Source organism: Lepidochelys kempii, chromosome 16 (assembly GCF_965140265.1).
Source record: "Lepidochelys kempii isolate rLepKem1 chromosome 16, rLepKem1.hap2, whole genome shotgun sequence".
In the NCBI taxonomy this organism is placed as follows: Eukaryota; Metazoa; Chordata; order Testudines; family Cheloniidae; genus Lepidochelys; species Lepidochelys kempii.
The window spans coordinates 13,361,722-13,384,649 of record NC_133271.1 but is presented as its reverse complement, the minus strand read 5'-3'; the positions used below and the strand labels follow the sequence as shown (position 1 = coordinate 13,384,649).

Here is a 22,928-nt window from a genome sequence, read left to right as displayed (position 1 = left end):
ATAAAAGGTAAAACACAACTAACACCTGACTTAACAAGCTAAGTGACTACAAAGCAAAGGTCTCTCTCACCGCATGTTCCAGCAGTGTTACTGGCTAAACCTCTTTCAGGCGGGATCTCTCCCCCAGTCCAAAGCTGCTTCCTTTGTTCTTCAGGTGTTGACGAGGCTGTGAGTAGAGAGCCCGGGAGAGGTGATGGGGTGTCTGCCCTCTCCTCTTAAAGCCCTTTTTCTTGCACAAGACTTGTATCCAGCTGATGTTCAGGAGACCGAAAGTCTGTGTGGCCAGGGGCCTTAAACTGCTTCTTTGTCAAAATGTAGGGTTTTTTTGCCCACACCCTCTCGCCTGGGAAAGAGTGACCACTTAATCAGGTGGTGGTCTGTTTGATCTCATTGACTCTTGCCTGAAGAGTTGGCTGGCCTTTTCTCTCTGGGGAATTGTATGTGACTGCCCTCCAGAACACGTCTTGGTAATATCATATGGCAGAATTTTATATTTTTAACAATGTTGCCACACATTTTACCAGGACAATAACGATCAGCAAATCATGAGTTTTCAAATGATACCTTCCACAGTATGCTTTATACAGAATTAAACTTATTCTCGTAAAAGGGGTGAACATAGGGGTACAGACTGTCACAGTGCTGTATTTATACTACATAGGGTTGATCTAGACATGTTATAGGATATAGCAGAGGTTACCATGGTGTTTCTAACACTGGGTGTTAGCATTGAAGCACCTTGCTATTGGGAATCTGTCAGCTATCCCTGATAGGTGTACACCCAAATTCCATTGAGTGTACCATTGAGTGTTTGTTTCTCACCCACGGGTAACAATATTGTCATCAAGGACTTTGTAGCTCATGTAAACTACACAAAGTCTCACTCCGCTTGCCAGGCAGTGATGCGGGTTTGGAGGGAGCCCTCCTCTTTCTTTAATCCTTTGAATCAAATCTGCTACCCACAGATTTCTTGTCTCCCACATCCTCCACCAACTGCTGAGTCCTGGAGCTGCATTTTGTCCAGGTGACTCATTTTACTCTTTCAAACTCTGGTTCCCCTTCTGCCATACCCGCTCCCCATTTGTGTTCCCCATCTACGTGGCCCAGCGGCCATCCATGTCGCGGGAGTGGAGAAGTATTTAGCTGGTTCTAAATGGACACCTGTGGATGCCATTAAGATGGCTGGGCAGTCCTCCCAGAGCTCCTGCTACATCTGGCTGGCTTCACTTTTCCCCCTTTTCCAGTGCTAAGCAGTAGCTCTCGTGGTCTGAGTTTACCTCTCCTTTCCCTGACATCCATGGTGACGCCCAATTCCCAAGCCACCTCTGTTCCAGGTAGACTTGGCTTATGCCCACAATCCCTAGAGTCCTGGAGCAGGGGGGAGAGCGGTCCCCTGCCCTCTCTGTGTGTTGGCAACTTGCAACTGCATTGCCTTCATCCTGATCCCCTTATCCCTGGAGCCTGACTTGTGAGCACCACGACTGTACGCATGTCCATGCTCACCCCAGGCCTCAGCAGCAGGAGTTAGCATCGGGTGTTGCCTTCATGAGGGCTTCAACCAGTCCCTTGTGTTGATGAGCTGAGGAAGCCTGCTCAGAGCACCCTCACGTCTCGGCGGTTCCATTCCCCTTCGGGACTCGGCTGACTCTGGGGGCACGGAGCAGTGCAGGGAGAAGGACATTACGTGGGAGAATATGCATGTTCACAGCTCGGAGGATTAAAGGCCTGTTCTTATCACTGCAGAACAGAGTATTATAAATCCAGCCTTAGAATACCCAATCCCCTCGCGACTCGGCCATTGTTCGGGAATATTAAAAAGCCCTGAGACAGAAATAATCAGTTTCCAAATGACACATTGTCAAATAAAACATTTCTCATATTATCCATTCCTTCCCCTTTCTCTCTCCCTCAGTTGGATAATTTAACATGAAAAATAGATTAAAATGAGGCCGGCTTCAATGTCTCCTAAGTTTGACTTTTTTTTTCAGGAAGCTCTCCCATCTGTGTGTGTGTGGTGTGTAAACCGGGGGCTGTCCGCACTGAGGTCAGGGACGGAAAAGAGAATGAGCTACAAATGAGGAGCTCTTTTTGTTTCTTTTTTCTTTTTTTTTAAGTGTGCCGCTCAGTAGCAGTGCCCGGTGTGCGATGGATTGCTTCCGCCAAGCACTGGAAGAGCAGGGAAGGCCTGGGGAAGTGCACTGAGTCTTCCTGGGACCAGCAGCACGGCTGTGAGCAGCCCGCAGGGGCTATTGATCTGTGTCGAACTGGGGAGAGCAGGGGGCCTGTGGCCTGTGGCTCTGGCCAAGAGAAGTCTCCCGTGCAGCGATAGGGAGTGCGGTGCTGGCTCCGGGCAGCGGCCCCAGGAATGCTGAGGGTTAGTATTCCTCGTGTGTGCTCCCCCAGCAGTCTGAGTACATGAGCCACGTTTCGCCGCACATCAGTGCGTTGCTGCCCGCGGCCTGGAGCCTGGCTGCGCTCGGGGAGGGATTAAAAGGCCGCCTCCTTGATGTTTTGTGTAGTGGGAGGATTTGCACATTTCTGCCCTTTCCCAGCCAGCTTGAGTTGGTTCAGACCCCGCTGCCCAACTTGCTGCTGCAGGGGCGCTTGAGGTCATGGGGGGGCCCCCATCCCATCAGGGACTGGCTGGAGTCTGTCACAAATGTAACAGGAAACCTCTATACAGTGTTCCCCTACTTCCCTGCACAAAGACACATCCAACCTGGCCCCCCACCTGTTCTCCCCCCCGCCTCCTTGGCAGAGCAGTTTGGTGCGGAGGAGGAGTTGGAAGAGAAAGCTGCCCTTGGCCTTGAAGACATACCATTCAACCAAGTGGTTTGGCAGGGGATTCACTTGCACCAGCCCTGTAATCTTCAATGGCATAGGCTAACTCCAGGCCGGAGGAGGGAACATCAGACTAATCATGTCTGTGGCTCTGTGCAGTTTGTGATATCCCTGAAGCAGAAACATCTCGGTGGGCCCAATACAATAGACTGACAATTTTATTTGTCGTGGTTCAAGCTACTTCCCCAAACCACATCTGACTGCAGCAGCCGTGGGTGGACGCTGTGTTAATCTGGTTTGCCAGCTGCAGGCCCCTGGCAGCCAGAGTGGCTCCACTTTCACCGATGGTTCAGATCAATGTCACATTTGATCCCTTCACACTTTTCCTTCCCTCCTCTGGCTCCAGTTGGCAGGTGCTTTTCCAATGGTAGGAATGTCCATGGCTGTCCAGGGCTTTTCCCCCCAGTGCTCAGACTTTCTTCTGGATCAGTCGCAGACCCCTAGGTAGGTAGAGGAAATGTCTGTGGAGGACTGTGCCTGCAGGGGACTGTTTGAACGGGGCACTGAGCATTAGGGCTGTCCAGAAAACCAGACTTCCGTTCTGAGAGACATCCCACCCCTGAAGAGCCACTAGCCCATTGGCTAGAGCATGCTCTTGGGAGAGCCAGGTCCAGAGCTGTGCTGTGCCTGTTTCAGCCTCCTAGAAAGTCTCCACAGTCTCCCCCGTCCCAGGTGAGGGCCTGTGCCAGGGTATTGGCTATTCCGGGGCGGTTGGGTCTCTGGTTTTGGCCAGTAATTGCATCCTGAACCAGAGAAACCTTCCTGGTGAACAGATACAGGGACGTGTCTGAGAAAAGCTTCATTTTTGAGGAGTTGGCATTTTCTGAGGATGATTTCACAGAAAAGTTCCTGACCTGCTCTAGTGAGCATATAAGGGGGCATGTCCCCTTTCCCTGTCTGAGGGGTAGGGTGTGTTAGGAGCAAGCAGAGGGCACTCTTCTTGGCTCTGAGTGTTAGGGCAGGGGGGAGCCTGTCAGAGCTGTGGGGGGCACTTTGAATGCACTCAGATCGCTGGGGTGTCCATCCCTGCTGTTGAGGAAACAGCCCATGACCGGTGCTGAATGGTGCAGAGCTTTCACTGGCCTAAGGCAGCCTGAACATCTCCATTCCTAGCTTTCCAGCTGCCGCTTTCACTCAGGCAGCTTTATAGGTGGGTTCCAGTCTGGCTCTGCCGCTCCTCCTAAGCTAACAGCCACGAGGCTGTGTCCTGGGGCTGGAGTGGGCAGCAGGGATGATCTCCAGCAGGCCCTGCATTTAGACACCCGAACGCTGATACACAGCGCTTGGGTAATGGAAAGCTCCTGCTGGCAAATTGCTTGTGCTTTGCGGGAGGATCTCCTGTTTGCGGCCAGAGGCTAACACCCCAGAAGAGATTCTCGTTTGCCAGCCTCTGCCTGCTCCCGCTTGGTTCTGAGGCCAGGGCGGGATGGGTGAGGGTGTTGTCTTCTAAAAATTCCTTTGCGTCTTCCCCCTCCGCCCTTCTTATCTGGTGGAGCTCAGAGCTCTGCGGCCTCATTCCTCGTAACTCCAGCCTACCCACTTCCTACCTCCCCTTCCATGAAACTGACTGACTGGACAGCGTGAGCTCGTCCGCCGGCTGCTGCAGGAGTGTTGTGTGATGCCACAGGCAGCTCCGCTGTAAGGCCACTGGATGGTCATAGGACGTGCTGTACCTCGTCGTGCGTGAAGGCCGCCATCTTGGCTGACCTCAGGGTTGGACTGGGATGCTCCAGAGCTAAAATCTTGAGCTGCCACCGCTTGAGCTAACGGTCTGTAGTGGAGCGGTTGTAAGAACTTGTATCGTCTGCACCTCAGCACGGAGGGAGACTTTTAAGACACCCACCGGTGGGTTACACATGCAGGATTGCTGCAGCTGAATGGCCCCAGCGTCCCCAGGGGTTCCAGTCACTGCAGGGTAGGGATTGTGCATCGCCCTTATGTCATGGTGTCGCCATGTTGCCCTCCGGGGAGACCCTTGCTGCAGGGTCTCTGTGGCTGTGTGGTCGAGTGGATGAAGTGGTACAGCTGGGTGTGTCATAAATCAACAGGTGGAAACTCCCCACCCCCATGAATGACTCTCCCAAGAGGCCATGACCTGCCTGGAAGCGGAGCTCCAAGAAACATTATAATTCATATCACTGTCATGCCTTAGAGTCCCAGTCGTGGACTGGGACCCCATTGTGCAAGGCACTGTGTGCACACACACAGGGGAACAGAAGATGGATTCCCTCTTTTTCAAACTCTCTTGGGTACCCTTAGTCTCCCCTGATCCTGAGCGCCAAGGAAGAATCCTCACACAGTCTGTGATCCTCCCCTTGTGTGCCCTTCTCCCAGTCACAGCTGCAGGAGTCTTTTCTGGCCACTAATGCGTTCGGTTTCCCGACAGACACTGTCTGCTAAATTGGGAAAGTCATGCTGAGCAAAGTCATTCCGCCTCCCTGAGCCCTTCTTCCTATTAGTGTCCATTACAGAACCAAATGAGAAAACAGATGAGGCTGGGGAGGGGATCCTAATGAGAGCTGCCATATTGCGTTTTTACGGCAGATTGGGCTGGGCCAGGAAAGCTGTGGGCTCCTCAGAGGCCCCTCTCCTTATGGCAATCTTTCCTCGCCTCCTAATGCTGCTCCCTGGTGCTCCAGGCAACCAGCTGCTGGATTCATGACCAAATATACCACTGGAGAAGCAAAGGTCCAGGTGGTGCCCCCAGGACCTAGCAACCAAGGACGGCTTTGCACACTTCCCAGCCCTCTGCAACCAAACCAACACTTCCTGAGACTTCCCCCACGTCCCAGGGCACCCCATGTTCTGAGCAGACCTCTCTATTCCTGATCTCTTTCCATCTCTGACAGGGACACTGCCTCCGTTACTCTTGGTAACTTAGAGGCCAAGAGGTTTTCCATTGGGTAGGGGTTGGGGGGGATAAAAAAGCAGGTGTAACTTGTGGAAATAGGCTGTGGATGGGTACCTGTGCCTGAAGGCTGGGGGTGTGAGCGGCTTCTTTACCATACACAACACTGCAAGAGGACCCATTCCATCCACTATACACAAGCGTGCCGGCTGTGTAGGTGTCTACCAGAAGCCACGAGGCCGGTTTGTGAGCGTGAGACCGTTCTGTTGTACATGAGTAGGAGTTTGTGGGGGTGGAGGGGTGATGCTCATCCACCCCACATGGCCGTGTGGGTGTTGGGGTGCACGGGGACCCATTCACCACACTCGTGACCTTGTGGGTGCGATTGTGAGATCCACCCACCATGCATGAATGTGCAGGGGGCGTAGGGGCGTGCTAGAAGACTGCCGTGCACGGCCCTGTGGGTGTACGTGGTATCTTGCCATCTGCATCACGTGTGATATTGTGTATTCCTCGGCGGCTTTCTTTTGAAGTTGAGTGTGATTGCATTAGGGTGGAACCGGCTCAGAACACGGGCAAAGATTGCACTATTGTGAAAGCAGTGAGTGAGTCTGCTGGATCCATCCCGCTGTTGTTGGCTGAGGGTCTGTCTCCCAAGCTAACTCATCTTGTGAATCGCATTTTTTAGACACTAGCTTTTTATAGATTATCCTGTTTGTGTCTCAGATCTCTCTGTGCGCTCACAGTGTTTTTACTGAATACAGATGAAATATTTACATGTCAGTTACATGGTTTGTAAAGTTCCTGGATTTGGGCATTCATTTTCCAATATAAATTCCTCCCCTGCCCCAGCAGTTACATGTCACGCTATAAAGCCTTGATTGTTCACGCCACTCCTGATTTACCTGCCCTGGGATATTTGTCTGCCACAATATGAAACTGACTGGAAGCTGCAGCGGGGATCTCAGAGCGGCTTGCAAATGGCAAGCGCATTTCTCTTGCCTGCCTGCGTTAGGTGCCCACTTGAAAGACAGACCTCCAGAACCGGTGCAGTGTGGACTGTGGCAGTGAAGACTTCTCCATTGCTGCCCAGCCTGGGTGCCTTCACTTGGAGAGATCACCTCTGAGGATGGACCTGCATTAGGAAGCACTTTTACCACTGTTCCCATCAGAGCATCTGCCAGGAGGGCGTGTGCGATACTGCTTCAGAGGGGTAGCCTTGGGCTGAGGCACTGGGCTGGGAGGCAGTTGATCCAGGGTCAACTCTTGCCTCTGGCACAGCCTCCCTGTGTGACTTAATCTCTCAGTGCCTCTGATTCCCGTCTGCAGAATGGGGAATAAAGCTTCCCTACCTGACCAGGGAGTGGGGAGGTAAGGATAAATTTAGTGATGGTGAGGTGTTCAATGTAAATAATAGATATAAATATATAAATCCATCGCAGTGATATATTTGATAAGATCGTCTTTGGCTTGGAGAGGGAAAGGCTGGGCCCCGGAATTGTCCGAGTGGTTCCTGAAGAGCGGTGTTGCTCACCAGCTGTAGGAAAGGTGGCCCAGTGGCGATGGTGCTAGTCTGAGATCCGGATTCAATTCACTGCTCTGCCACAAACATTGCGTGACCTTGGGCAAGTCACTCGGTGTCTCTGTCTCCGCTCCCCATCCGTACAATGTGGATAGCAGCACCGCCCTGCCTCCCAGGGGTGTTAAGGATAAATGCATAAATATTTTGAGGCCCTCCGCTATCATGATAATGGGGGCCAGATAGGTACGTCTTCACTGCAGCTGGGGATGTGGTGTGCAGCTCATGCAGATGGACCCACACTAACGGTAATCTTGCTAGATGGCTAAAAACATCCGTGAGAGTGCAGGCTTCATTACGGGCTGGATATGCAAGTACGTTCCTAGGGTATAGTCCAGGCTGCCTCATCTTCAGCTGCTGGTTTTATCCGGCTAACTAGGTTACAGCTAGTGCAGGTACGCTCACCTGAGCTGCGGTGTGGACGTAGCCCTACCCTGCAAGTTCTTGAAGCGTGCGCTCTCCATTCAACACCGCTGTAATGGCACCAGTGCGACCCCTCCAGTGTAGATGTGCTGGTAACCAGGATGATTCCCACTGGTGCAGTGCATCTCGTTTCGGGGGTTTGCAATGGTGGAGCACTTTGCTTTATCTTCATTCTGTTCTTAGATAATCGCCCCCTTGCTACCAGGAGGGAGTGGGAGCTATTGCAATATGTAGCTTGATATCTAATGAGTCAGATTAGCTGGATCAGCCGCTAATAGAATTGACCCTGCCCCATGGAAATTGAGTACCGTGCAGTTAGCTGTGCCGGCGTCTTTTGGCTGAGACCTTCTGACATCCCCTCTGCTCTGCTGAGACTTCAGATCTTTCCCCACACCCCTGTTTTTTGGACTAAGTGTTGGCCCTTTGTCCTTGGCCAGAAGCTTTCCTGCCCATGCAACATGCTGTGTGCTTGTTAGGTTTCCTGGCTGCTGCCTCCACCCCAGAGGTGGCTGCATTTCAGGAGCGAGTGTGGTGGTTTTCCTGACAGCTGGCACTTTGCAAAGTGCTTTGGGACCATCCCGGATGAAAGGGTGCTCCAGAAATGGGGGAGGAGGGGAGATGGTGATGCTGTCCTGGTCCCTTGTGGGGTCTGGAGGGAACAGAGCAATGCAAACTCTGAGCTTCTGTTAATGCTTCTCCTTTGCTCTCCGGCAGGGTGGCCTGATCGCTCTGCTCCTGCTCCTGCTGGTGTTCACGGTGGCGCTGTATGCCCAGCGGCGATGGCCCAAGCGTCGCCGGATCCCCCAGAAGAGTGCCAGCACCGAAGCCACCCACGAGATCCACTACATCCCCTCGGTGCTGCTGGGCCCGCAGGCCCGGGAGAGCTTCCGCAACTCGCGCCTGCAGGCTCACAACTCCGTCATCGGCATGCCGATCCGCGAGACGCCCATCCTGGATGACTACGATGTCGAGGACGAGGACGAGGTCCCGCAGCAGGTGGAGGCTGGCGCGAGGGAGGACGAGTTCGGCAGCCAGGTGACGCGGACGCTGGAGAGCCTGGGCAGGGGCGGGGAGGAGAAGCCTGAGTTCGAGAAGAAAGGTTTGTCGCTTCCCTTCCTATTTACTCCCTCCCTGCTGGCCAAACAGCCAAATGTACCAGAGGGTCATTAGGAGGTGGTAGCTGATCTCGGAGGCGCTGGTTGGCAGCCATCCCATTCATGGCCTCCGCTCTCCTCTTGCTCAGTCGAGTGAATGCTCCGAGACACCCAGCTTCAAATGCTTTAAAAAAAAACAACAGAATCGGGCAGCAGCCTTCACGTAGGGAACCTGGCTGCTCGCTCGCTCATCTGCGACTGTACTGCAGGCATATTCTTGATCAGTGCTTCAAAGGGGGGAAACTCCCGCCAGGGCCTCTGATTCGGTGACGGTTTTTGTTCACCATAGTGCAGCGAGGTCTCCGTGCCATGTGTGCCGCATCGCAGCTTCTCGGGCGGGAGCCAGTCCTCGGTCTCGGGCGTCGTCTCTGTTAGCCCGTGGCCTGCTTTCCTGGCAAACTATCCTCGTCAGGGGTTTTCACGCTGGGGATTCTTTATGGCGTTAGCCGGGTGGGGCGCTGAAAGAGAGATTCTCATGCTTTAAAATAACACAGCCTAGCCTCTATCGAGAGCTTTTCATCTTCAAAAACACTTCACAAATGCTGATCCTCACTCCCTCTCCTAAGATTGGTATTTATGAATATTCCCCATTTCTCAGAAGGAGGGGGAAACTGAGGCACAGTTTGGTAACTTGTCCTAGGCTGAAGAGGGCACTGGTGTGAGTGCCTGTGATGACCAGGCCGTGTGATTGCACACACATTCCTCAGCTAGCCTGGCAATCTCACTTTGCTGGTCAGATGATGTAGCATTAAAGTGAAGTACCAGAGAAACCCATGTGCGTAGGAAGTTGGTGGCATTACAGCTTCCCGTGCGTTTTACTTTATTTTCTCCCCCGTCAAATCCTCCTTGAAAAATGAATGGTCAGAAACCTTCCATTTACAACAAGCGTAAGAATTTTCACCACCGCGTGCCCTGCCGGGCTAGCGAACTTTTAGCTGTAATTCTGTGCCCGTCCAGCACAACTGGTGCCGGCAGTGGTGGAAGCGGCAGTGTGGACAGGGATCGTAGGTCTTTACTGTCATCATGGATTGTACAATATGATGGTAGACAACCCTGAATGCCTGAATCTCACTGACACTACAGCTTCTGGTGTGGCGGCCACTTAGACCGGGAGCTCTGGGGCAGGGACGACCGTTCTGGTCTGCTTTGGTGCAGCGCTTTGTACAGTGGAGTGCTGGTTCGTGCATGGGGCTTGGAGGTACAATTGCAACAAAAATAATAAATAGTAATAACAACTTTAGAGCTGCGTGGATGGTGGATTATGGCTGCAAGTCTGATGGTTGTAGACAGATCTGTTAAGGCTGTAGCTTGACAGACAGACAGTAGCATCCCGGAAAGGGTGAATGTCCCACCTCAATTGGGTGTTAGCAGAGAGGCATTAATTAGGCCAGGCTGTATTCTGTAGTTTCTAACGGGGGGGGGGGGGGGGGGGGGTTAAGAAGTGTGCACATCTCTCTCCACATTGAGGGAGGGGGCGAATTTCAGAATAGATCTTCGGGTCTGCACTCCAAGGGAGGTGGACATCTGAGTGCTGGAGCAAGTCCCCTAAGTGCAGTCTTCCTGGAGCTGATCTGCAGCTGGGTGTGGCCCTGCCTGAGTGTGTGTTCGAGGAGGTTTGAAGAGCCTGGCTCAGCAAGACAGGTTAAAGGGGGCTCATGCTGGCAGAACAGGTAGGCTCAGTGGTATCTCAGCGCATCAGGTGGCTTCCCAAGGGGTCCAGCCCGTCACACAGAGGTCCACAGCTGTTATGGTCTCTTGTGGGGGCAAGTGCCAAGAGAGCTACGTGCAGGCAAGTCTCCGTTGAGGCCGATGATTCTAGTGGCATGTAGCTGTTGTGGGAGGCCAAAAGATGGCCAGCGTGAGGCGGTCTCTCGGGGGTTATAATGCGGAACGATCCCATGGACAGCATTGCAGACGAGAGCCGCCCCCCCCTTGAATTTGACCCAGAATTCAATGGGGAGCCAGCCCAGAGAATGGGGCACTGGGGCAATATATTCTGATCAGCTTGTGTTATAGCTCTTTTAATGTGGTTCGTTTTGTACAGAATGTAGGGACAGAGGTACAATAACCAAGCCTGGTGGTCACCAGTACGTGGATGGCTGTGTCTGAATCGCACAGTGTTTTCGCCCCCCATCTGTTAAAAAAAGGGGCTATCTGGCAGTCGGAGTGAGCTATTGGGGTATCCAGAAGCAGGGAGGGGTCCAGGCGAGCACAGGATTCAACATAGCTGTAGTGATCTCTGGGCAGGCTTTGCCGGTGCAGGTTGAGGATACAGATGTGACAAGTTATCTTCTATTCAGTTCTGTGACTACTCCCTGGGGAGAGGATATGAGAGAGAATGACCCATGCGTGACAGATGTTAGTGATGTCATTTAATGCACCTTGGGAAGGTTCTCAGATGCTACAGTCATCAGGGAGGTGTAAAAATCTATCTAGAATAGAGCAGACTGACTCTAGTTCTGCTCTCAACCTAAGATACAATTCACTCTGCCAGACCACGTGTGTTTGGAGGAACTGAACTTGGGGAGACAATCCAGCTTTGCTCCTGCATGCTCCCTGCTAGGTGTGGGCTTTCTAGGCAGTTATTTGGATGAAGATCTGATAAACTGCACAATTGGTGGATTTGTTTCTCCTGCACAGAAGGGAAAGCGCTTTCCCCAGAGTGCTCCGGCTAATGCACATTTGATTGCCTGCATTTTTAAAGCCTGTCTCTCCAAAACAGTAACACCCACCTCTGCTTATCGCAATGTCATTTTAAAACATATAATATCATTAACCTGCAGCACACTGTAAAATGTATCCAAATAAACAAAAGCAAAGTGCATTTGTTTTACCTGCTAGCAATATTTAGGGCAGGAGTAGATCGCAATGCTGCACAAGTCCCCCTCTCAAATGGAGTGGGAATAACTTTTTCCTTCCCTAGTGCCATCATTCTCGAAGCTAGCAGGCTTTGATTCAGCATGTAAATGCTTGCAAACTCCATTCAAGTGTGAGGTCGCTGTTAATACTATAGGAAGCTCAGTTTGCAACCAAGAGCCTTTAAGGCGGCAATGCCTGGGTGTCAAGACTCCGGAGTTCTAGTTTTGTAGCTGACGTACCCTGTGACCATGGGCAAAATCACCGAGGGCCTGATGTTCAGAGATGCTGAGTCATCAAAGTCAAGTGGAGCTATGGGTGCTCAGCAGCTTTGGAAATCAGGGCCCTAGAGTCCCGGGCGTGGAGCCGGGAGCCGAATCCTGGGGCCGGCAGCTTGGATCCTGGGTATGGGGCCAGCAGCTGGGACTCTATGCAAAAACTGCAGCACCCCCGCACTCCTACTTCCTATGCCTATGCTGTTGTGCTCCAATGAGCATGTAGATACCCCAGTGCCCTTTTACAGCCCCTAGGTGCCGATCGGAGCAGGTCCTTTCAGCACCCTCCGTTGAATGCACATGCCAGATATCGGGCCTACAATGTTAACAAAATGCTTCCCTGGTTCTTCCCTCTGTGGCAGAATCTTCGTGAGCCATGCCTGCATTTGCTTTTTTATTCTTTAACATTCTCTCGTTTGTTTTGCTTTTTTATACATTATTTAGGGTTGTATGGGTTGGGAAAGACAGAAGTAACTGAATTTTCAATAGTTTTGAGAGCAGAACGGTAAACAAGATCTAGGGCAGAATATTAAACTCTGCGAGGGTTTCAGGAATTGGTGATAAAATACGTTTTACATTGACTGGTAAATTTCCCTTCTGTATGGCTTCTAATAGCCGATCTGCGTTGCCAAAGATGCCTGCAGATGTCTGTTAGCCTTGGGTTGTGTAAGCAAATGTTACCGACTGTTCAGTTTAAATTAATAAACTTTTTTTGTTTCAATTACCCTTCTCCATACCTTACTCCATGAAGTGGCCTTAGGCTGTAAGAGTGGAGCTGAGGGGAATCTAAAACTAAAAGGGGTAGGGGGAACCCGCTCAGAAATTAAGTCACTTGCCAAGTACTTTAACCAGAGGTATCTGTGGATTTGGATTGATTCTGTGATCTAGCTACTGTGAAAATGACCTTGCCCAAGACAAGGCAGCTGAGGGAAAACCTGGGAAGATATTCAGAGCAATGCGTGGATACAGCCTTGTCTTTCCCATTTGGCCTTCTGGACCCCCGTGGCTCAATCCTCATCTGTCACTTTGAAATGGAGTGCCCCAGCACTTTGTTGTCAGGATATCGCTGGAGCAGCCCTGTCCTGTGCTCTTGGCTCTCCTTAAACTCCCACTGATGTAATGGGGCTTTCGACCTCTCGGGTGATGTAAGATTTGGCCCATGATTGGTGCAATTTAATTTAGTCCCATTAACTAAAGTGGGAGTGGCAGGCGCTCAGCACCTCTGAAAACCAGGCCAATTAGATGCCCTTAGCAGGAGATTTTTCAAAGTATGTGTGCTACTTTCTTATTACAGCCACCCTAGACTCATGCCAGTAAGAGGTTTAGCTCAACTGCCCCCACTGGTACATTAGTCTGTTTTTTACTAAACAACTGCCTGTATTTGCCAGGCACTCCTGGTCTGAGCCAAACGCCTGGCACTGGGATTGCCAAGGAAAATCTTGGTGCATTAGGCCCAGATCCTCAGAATTATTTAGGCACCTAACTCCACCTGATTTCATGGATCTAGGCCAGGGGTGGGCAAACGTTTTGATCCGAGGGCCACATCTGGGTATGGAAATTGTATGGCAGGCCATGAATGCTCACAAAATTGGGGGTTGGGGTGCGGGTGAGGGCTCTGGCTCGGGTGGGGCTGGGGATGAGGGGTTGGGAGTGCAGGAAGATGCTCTGGGCTGGGACTGAGGGGTTTGAAGGGCGGGTGGGGGGTCAGGGCTAGGGCAGGGGGTTGGGGTGTGGGAGGGGGTCGGGGTGCAGACACTTACCTCAAGCAGCTCCCAGAAGCAGCGGCATGTCCCCCTCCAGCTCCTATGTGGAGGTGCGGCCAAGCAGCTCTGCATGCCGCCCTGTCCGCAGGCGTTACCCCTGCAGTTCCCATTGGCCACAGATCCCAGCCAATGGGAGCTGCGAGGGCTGTGCTCGGGGTGGGGGCAGCGTGCAGAACCCCCCTGTTTGCCCCTACTCATAGGAGCCGGAGGGGAGACATGCCGCTGCTTCCAGGATCCGCGTGGATCGGGGCAAGCCCCCAAACCCACTCCCTGGCAAGAACTCGAGGGGTGGATTAAAACATCTGGAGGGCCGGATGCGGGCCTCGGGCCGTAGTTTGCTCACTCCTGATCTAGCCCTTAGGGTATAAAACTGGCTGCCTTTTCCCCGTTCTGCCTTTCCTGCATCACCTCTCTACCCATCAGCCTGGTCCCCAACCCACCTTGTAGCAGGCAGTCAGGTCTCGAGAGGCACCGCTAGGCTGAGCGATGCTATCCCAGCTTTCCAGTGGGTAGTTTAGCATCCAAGGAAGATGGTTCTCGCAATGCAGCATTTTAACAATGCATCGGCTGGGACTTGTCCCCAGGCTGCAGACAGTGACATGACTAAAGCTGCCCCAAAAGACTCTTTTGCGTGTCAGTCCCCAGCAGTAACTGCCCTGTAGGGTGAATCAGATGAAGCTGAGGCATTTGCTATTCCTCTTACTTTCTCATACGTGGCCTGGCACTTGACAGGTGTTGTGTGCAGTCAGCGCAAAGTGATTAATTGGGGGGTAAGAGGTTTGATGAATGGTGGATGCCCATGAGCTCAGACCCATGGGTGTGCCAGCTTGGCAGGAAAGGGGCCTTGTGGCAGTGCAGGGACGGAAGCTCCCCTGTCGTTAGGAATCCATGCACACCACTCCGGGCAGCCACCAGCTGTTAGGATCAATGGCACTTTCCTGGAGGAGTAGCATTTCCCCCCCTGCTTTGTTTTCATTTGACTGGGGACGGGGGGTCGTGTTTGCCCATCTCGAGGAGGATTCTGGCTGCATGCAACATCCAGCCCGATGGAGAAACCTCTGCGAGGCTTGGGATATTATTTAGAAGAAATGTCTATTTCACAAACCATAGGTGTGCTAAGCAGAGGGTGCCGTAGGGCCAAGTGCTTTCCTGGTGCATGGCAGCTAAGCAAGCAGGAAACCAGCCCCCACGTGTGCTACTTGAACTGCTGAAGTTGGAACCCGGTGCAAACAAACACAGGCGCGATGCATGCAATGGCAGTTGGCAACAAGCACATCTGAGTGATAAAGTTAATGAAATTACAGGATCTGACCTGATATAGGGCTCTGCTATGGATAGATAAACAGCAGGGCAAAGGTGAGATATTTCTTTTTCCCAGGCAGCAGACTTTAATCTGGACACATCATACACTTCTGTCCAGGTTCCTTCCCCACTCTGAACTCTAGGGTTCAGATGTGGGGACCTGCATGAAAGACCCCCTAAGCTTATTCTTACCAGCTTAGGTTAAAACTTCCCCAAGGTCCAAACTTTTACCTTTTGTCCTTGGACCTTATGCTGCCACCACCAAGCGTGTGCAACAAAGAACAGGGAAAGAGCCCACTTGGAGACGTCTTCCTCCCAAAATATCCCCCCAAGTCCTACACCCCCTTTCCTGGGGAAGGCTTGATAAAAATCCTCACCAATTTGCATAGGTGAACACAGACCCAAACCTTTGGATCTTAAGAACAATGAAAAAACAATCAGGTTCTTAAGAGAATTGTAATTAAAGAAAAAGAAAAACCTCTGTAAAATCAGGAAGGGAAATACCTTACAGAGTAGTCAGATTCAAAACATAGAGAATCTCTCTTGGCAAAACCTTAAGTTACAAAAAGACACAAAAACAGGAATATCCATTCCATTCAGCACAACTTATTTACCAGCCATTTAAACAACAGAATCTAACACATATTTAGCTAGATTACTTACTAACTCTTTACAGGAGTTCTGACCTGCATTCCTGCTCTGGTCCTAGCAAAAGCATCACACAGACAGACAGACACTCTTTGTTTGTCTCTTCCCTCCACCCCTCCAGATTTTAAAGTATCTTGTCTCCTCATTGGTCATTTTTGTCAGGTGCCAGCGAGGTTATCTTAGCTTCTTAACCCTTTACAGGTCACAGGGCGTGCCTTTGGCCAGGAGGGATTTTATAGCACTGTATGCAGAAAGGTGGTTACCCTTTCCTTCATATTTATGACAACTTCTATTAACATGATAACTAGTATGCAACATCAGTTTTTATTAAAAAAAAACCATGCCCCAGAGCCCCATTGCAAACCTAAAGTAAACTAAATTAGAACTGCAGTAGGAGTAGACCTGACCTGGTGACACGGCAGAGAACCCGGATGAATTTAGACAGAAGAAAATCCTGCGTATACCGCTCATGGGAGAGAAATGCAAACAGGGTTTATTTTTTTAAAGAAGCGTATCCGTTGGGAGATCGCATTAGCCAAGTAGATGGCTTTTGGGTAATGAAGGGGGGTTGATGGGATGGGATGTGGGACTCAGGGGAAACTGGGTTGGTGGGATGGGGTCTTTTCTGCATTCATCAGGGTAGCAGGTTGGGACAGTTGCCGCTCTGCATGGCATTGTAAGTTTCGGAGGTTTGGCATGACTGCAGTCTCTGGGGTTTGTGCTTTCTTTGGGGGTTGGGTGTGGTTAGGCAGTGGTGCATTTTGAGAAGTAGGCATTTTTATTCCCCTCCACATTGGGATCTGGTTCAAATTGTGCTTGTGGCCTTGGGTTTCTTCCCCACCCACTCCACCTCTTGGTCTTTCAGTTCCTTTCCTTTGCCGTCTCTCTGTGACACGTAACTCGTCTGTCCAAGCAGAGGAGGTGCCAATAATGCTTGTGATTTCTGCCCTCTTGTATCTCCTCTTACATGATGGCCAGAAGCACGCTTCCAATGGGAATTCCTAATTTAGTTGCTGTTAGCTTTTAACACCTTTATCTCTTCTCTCTACCAATAGCATCCACTCCTACAGCAGCATGAGCAGTCTGTTTCTTTGTTGCTGTTACATTGTCCAGCCAAGCGATAACCAACAAAGGTTTCTGCTCTTACTGTGACTGGGAGAGATTTGTAGCAAAGGGTTTTGAGTCCAGTCTATCACTGGGAGCAGGATCGGACCCTATGATGTGGCAGAGAAGCTGCATCAGTTACCAAGGTATGGGGCGGGAGAAGTGAGTTTGATCTAACGCTAAATGTGAACTGCGAAGCAACAGTGAGAATGGAGTGAGCCACAAGTTTCTGGGCCAAACACCCTTTGAAGAAGGCTTGGTCTGGGGGATAATCAGCACAGAAATAAGATTTTCACTAACTTTGAAAACATCCTCTGTGAAATCTTCTTGGTACTTGCTGGTTCACTGAAGAGATCCCAGAATGCAATGTCACCGGTGCACAGATATTATGGTGATGGGCTCTGTATAAAAACATAACCAGGATGGAAGAGAAGAATTAAAATATGTCAGGATTGTCACTGTAACCTGCCATGTGTTTCCTATTCAGCGCTGGCAGAGGTGCTGTTTGCAGTCCTGGATTCTTCCCCTCCCCAACATGAGAAGCCAGTGGTTCAGAAAGGAGTGAAGTCTTTGCCTGAACAGGTTCTTCTGAGGACCGAGGGAGCCAGAGTTGCTGCATGATCAATATTCATGTGAAATTAAAGGGTGTTTAGGAATAGAAGCTGCAATAGCAAAAAACAGTCATCTTCTGTTTTTTCAGTAGCAGCCAAACGTCTTGGCTCGTGTCTCCAGTAATTTTCAGGCGTGCCTTCCTGCCCACTTCACAGGCTCCAGAATGTGTGTATTGCCTGCAAGCCCAAAGATGAGTTATTAGCACAGATCCAGTGGATTGATGCAGTCAGTGTATCAGGACTGTCACCGTGCGCTGACAGCAGAGGTCTGTAACTCACCTCTCCTGGGTTCTGGGTCTGGGTTTGCTTCTGACCCACTGTGTTGCCTTGAAATATCTGTGTTTGCTTAGCTCTCTTGCGGAGGAGAGACAATACTTGTCTCCCTGCAGAGGTGCTGTGTGGCTTAACTGTTTGTAAAGCATGTGGGGGGTGTTTCTACTCAGGGAAGGGAGGTAACACATGGCACAGGGCAGCAGCAGGGTTGGGTCAGTAGGTAGTGCTGGGCTGGAAGGTGGGAAATTTGGGTTCAATTCTCTGCTCTGCTACAGATTTCCTGTGTGACCTTGGGCAAATCACTGAGTCTCTCTGGGCCTCAGTTCCTCATCTGTGCAATGGGGATAACAGGACTGCCCTGCCTCCCAGGGGTGTTGTGAGGAAGAATACACTAATAGCTGTGATGTGCTCAGATATTAGTGTGAGGGGCCATATAAAGTAGATAGATAAGCAAAAGTTTCTTGCATTCACCTGCAAACAAAAATGGGAGAGGATAATACTCAGACTTAACTCTTTCATCAGCAGATCTCCAAGGGCTTTACAAAGGAGGTCAGTATCATTATCCCCATTTTACAGATGAGGAAACTGAGGTACAAAGGGGACATGACTTACCCCAGGTCAGTGGCTAAGCTGAGACTAGAACCCAGGCCTCCAGAATCCCACTCCAGTGAACAAAGTACTAGGCCATATGTTGTGGTGTCAAAGTGCACTCTCAGGGGTGCAATGGGGCATGATCCCAGCAGTATGCAAAGTTCATTGGCAGGACAAAGACTCGGGAGCTCTGCAGGGGGAGTCTGGGGAGCTTTGGGATAGGAACAGGCTTTCTCTGAGTGCAGCCTGTTCCTGGCTCGGACTCTCTGCTGAGTTTGAGAGTGTACAAATGAATCATAATGGACAGGTGGGGGGCAAAATATTAATCAGAGGCATTTTGATCCGAAAAAAAAACAAAACAAAAAAAAATTCTGGTTCCAATTTTTGCTTGGCTGCATGGGTACATAGCCACCTGGCTAAGAGGGATCAGAGCATCAGTTCAGGATCTGCTGTATCTTGGGACTCCACCCTGCTCTAGCAGTTACCAAAAAGGCCCATGACCCTATTTATATTTGACCAGGCCTGCTCTGGATCCAGTCCCTGCAAACTTCTCCCCGTATTTTATAAATACTGTTTAAAGGCACAGTCAAAATGCCTGCATGGATGGCGATTCGACTATTCTAAGCAGCCCTTTGATTCCTGGTTAAAACATCCCATTGCAAATTTCAGCCTAGAAAAAAAACCAAACCTTGGCCTCTATGGGATAAGAACTAGGCCCAGTTCATTAAAGCAAGTGCGTAGTGCTATCTCTATTCAGCCAAGCACTTATGTGCTTCACCTAAATCAGTGGGAGTTAAGCCTGGGCTGGAGTGCTTTTCTGAATAGGGCTGTTCTGTTCAATCAGGGACATTATTTGCAGGAGTTATAATGGTTGTGGCTTCGGGTCCTTTAATTTTGTAGCAACGCTGATTGAATGTAATGTTGGGGGGTTTGTTTGTTTTTGGGGGGAGGTGGGGTTTTGTTTTAACTTGCTGAAGAGAACAACTGCTTTCCAGATCCATCCACTTGGTCCTAATTAATACGTCAGTTGCCTCTCTGGCTTGAACGGACAGCTCCTGTGCTGGGCTTTTGGGTTTCTTCTCATCACCCCCTTCAGTGAACTTGATTGCTTCAGTCTCCAGTTTGGGTCGCCCTGGGGACTTGGGGGGCAGCTTGTGTTTTATTCTGGAGGGAGGGTTGAGTTCATCAAGCAAAACAAATGGAATTGGATGGAACGAGGCTTTTTTCCCCGCTTAATGAGCCAAGCAGGAGGAGAGGCGTCTCAGTAGAAATGAGGCGAGCAGCGAGGAGGCAGGGGGAAGGCTTGGGGATCCTGTGGGCTGTTAGTGCTGCAGGGTGGCATTGGCTCTTTCTCCCAGCAATCCATTCCTCATGAGGGAACAGGCGCCGGCTGCCGGGGGAGTGGTGTGAATGGTGAAACTGGTGTCTTCCCTGGAGCAGGTGTCTCCATTCCACAGCCGGGAGAGTGCCGCTCGGGTGGGGGTGGCAGCAGGGAGGAAAGGTGGGTGTCACCCTGGTGGAACTGCAACACCCTCCCCACCAAGGCTGCCCGACAGTCTGTCTTGCCATGCTGCCTAGGGCCAAGCTCTTTTAGGGACGGAGGGAGAAAGGAGCCGAGGGTGGGCTGGCTGGAAGGTGTGAGTGCCTTGTCTGCTCTAGCGTCCTGCCAGGGTCCCGGGGACACAGGGCAGCAGCCGGGAGCTTTGTGGAGCTGCTGCTGAGCCAGCGTGTCCATCGGGCATATCTGTGTTGTGCCGGTGTGTGTCTAATGGTTCATTATGGCTGGAGCAGCCCAGCGGGGACTTGCTGTGTCCCGCAGCAGATGCTGTTGTGAGACTGCTCAGAGCTTGGATTTCCTGGAGTGTGTTCCCCCCACCCCCTTCTCTACCTGGTACCCTTCGGCAATTGTATTTGACATGGAGAGCGAGGAGGGGAGAAGAAGGTGGAATGCTGACGCTGCTGATCACTTGGAGGTCACAGAAGGGTAAAGGACCATTGTAATGTGTTCCCCTTCCAGGCAGAACCGCTAGCCAGGATAGCCCACCCCCCTCCAGACATTGCTTTCTGAGCAGCAATTCAGGTATCCTTTGCTTGGTTAGTTTAAAGTGAAAGTTCTTTCTCTGCCGGAAACAGAGATCAGCCTTCTGCCCCCTCCTCCCACCTCAGTACCTTAACAGGACGTACAACAACTTTGGGTACACTGGATGTGTTTTTTGAATTTCGTAGGTGAGCTCCTGGGACAGAGGCATTGGCTATTTCCATTAGCAGTGGGCTTAGCTATTCTCCGCTGGCTTTTACCAGCCAGGAGGGACATGGCTCTGTTTCACTAGTTAGCAATATATATTTTTCAGGGTTTCCTGAGTGTCAGCATAACTGCATTCTTACAACAGGTTGCACTAGCATAACTACAGGTTTCAGAGTAGCAGCCGTGTTAGTCTGTATTCGCAAAAAGAAAAGGAGGACTTGTGGCACCTTAGAGAATAAAGTGGTTAGTCTCTAAGGTGCCACAAGTACTCCTTTTCTTAGTGGCATAACGGTATCGATTAAAAATACCAGACCTTCCCCTGATGTAGTAACAAGCATGTCGACCAGGCTTAAGCCTGGTTCAAATGGATATGAGTGTCCACACACAAAGATGCACTGGTTGAGCAAAACTGGTATAAAATTCCACCTTCAGTTCTATTAGGACAGCTTAGGGAGCAGGCTGAAGAGACATCAGACTGGTTTCTAAAGTGCATACAGCTTCCCATGAGGTGTCAGCAGTAGAGTGAGGTGAAAACATCCTTACAAAACCCTCCGGCCCCTGAGTCTCTCTTGACTTCAGGTCTTGTAACAAATTAAAAACTCCAAGCGCCCTGGAAAGGCTGGAAGTTTTTGTGCCAGGGACTTTTATTGACTGTAGCATCTAGCCTGATGGGGCTCTGACCTGGTTGTGCCTGTAAGTGCTAACACAGAGTAAATGATTCCAAGCAACTGCTTTGCGAGTCAGCCAGGCGGACCGAGGCTGGTCTCGTTTCACAGTAGCACGGGGGGTACGTTCGCCTTCGAGTGGGCGAAGTGACTCCCAGCTCAAGGAGACATGCCCGGGCTAGCTCTAATAGAGCTGGCATGCTAAAAGTAGAGTGTAGCCGCGGTGGGACAGGAGCCGGGAGCAGCTGGCCGAGCTGAGTATGTACCCATCTGAGATGCTAGGACTGTCCTCGGCGTGGTTTGCTCCTCCCGCCGCTGCAGCTAGCGTACCAGCCTGCTCAGAGCTAGCGTGGGCACGTCTCCCTGGGCTGGGATTTGCACCCATACCTCGAAGTACAGGCATCCCCTAAACGACAGTCGCAAGGTCTCCTTCATTGAGTCTGAAGAGAAGGTTCTGTGTGTAAACTGAAGCGGCGTAACCTTCTTGCCAATGGAATCAGCAGCTCTTTTGATGTCTGCGGGGCGGGTGGGGAGGTCATGTCAGACCCTAGCTGCTAGTTGGGAGGCCGTGGTGATTTCGTGTATGCATGAGATAACAATTAATTCCCTTGGTGTCTGAAACGCTTTTCATCCAAGCAAAGTCAGAACTACATGGATGATAAGCTGTGAAACGTTGGCTATCTAAAGAAAACAAGCCATCAGGAACTATATAAATATAAATCCCAGGCTGGCATTGTTCATCACTATGTACATAACTATGAATGTTTGATAAAGCATTTACATTATTTATGGCCCCGTCGCTGCTGCTAGCTAGGTTGTAGGCAGAGTGTTGACCAGGACTGGCTTAGAGATGTTCTTTCCCTGATGCAAAGAATGGTATTTTCCGTCCCCCTTTGGATACGTCTACACTGCATCTGGGAGCAAGCCCAGAGACTTATGTTGCAGGGCCTCATGTTAGGGTGCTAAAAATAGCTAGGTAGATGATGTGCCTTGGGTTGCAGTTCAGGCGCTCCAACCTGGGGTGTGAGCAAGGATGGGTCCTTTTTGCTCTCTAAGTGCTTCTCTGAGGGGGTCAAGTTTCCGGGAACTCTTGAACCCCCTCCCTGTGGTCTGGCCCTGGCTTCAGAAACAGTCTTGCGAGCAGACTTTCTTAGGGGGAAGGTTACGGTGAAGGGAATGGCCATGCCAATTCCAGCAGTATCTGCTTTGCTCCCTGTCCTTATCCTCCTTCTGTCAGTCACATTTCACTTGGGTGAAGCACTGGTTCTGGGTCCGTCTTGTCAGTTCACTTGTAAGGATGATGGATCAAGGATCTACCGGCAGCTTTTGATGTCATTTACCCTGAGGCAGTGACCTACGTGAGGGACTGGGAGGGTAGAGCGCATTGCTAAAACTTGACTCCTTTCACTCAGTAGGGAGTGGTACTAGGGCAGCGACTCATCCCTATAGGGTGCCACAGGGTTCTGGTGCCCCTCTTGCTTTATGTATTAGGTGGTAAGGCATTGCGAGACACAATGTGGCTGACGCTGCTTAGATCTGGCTTCTTCTGGTAAACCTGGAAATAGTGGCTTCCTTCCCCTCACAGTCTGAGAAAGGGACCTGGGTGAAAGCTAGATCAGCACAGCTGTGTCCACCCTGAGAGATGCATCTATGGCAACCTAAGCCCCGGTGTAGACTGCATTAGCTACTACCTCTTGTGGAGGTGGATTAACTACAGTGATGGGAGAACCCCTCCTGTCACTCTAGTGAG

At 50.9% G+C, this 22,928-nt stretch overlaps 1 protein-coding gene across 2 annotated transcripts in view; it reads left to right on the top strand.

Moving 5' to 3' along the window:
* The window catches only part of ASTN2 (astrotactin 2), a 602,974-nt gene that overhangs the window by 134,364 nt on the left and 445,682 nt on the right, over positions 1-22,928 (top strand). For both annotated transcript variants that reach the window (XM_073314892.1, XM_073314893.1), the window contains exon 3: positions 8,406-8,790. In XM_073314892.1, the coding sequence (XP_073170993.1) occupies positions 8,406-8,790 (385 nt within the window). The remainder of the gene's footprint in view (positions 1-8,405; positions 8,791-22,928) is intronic.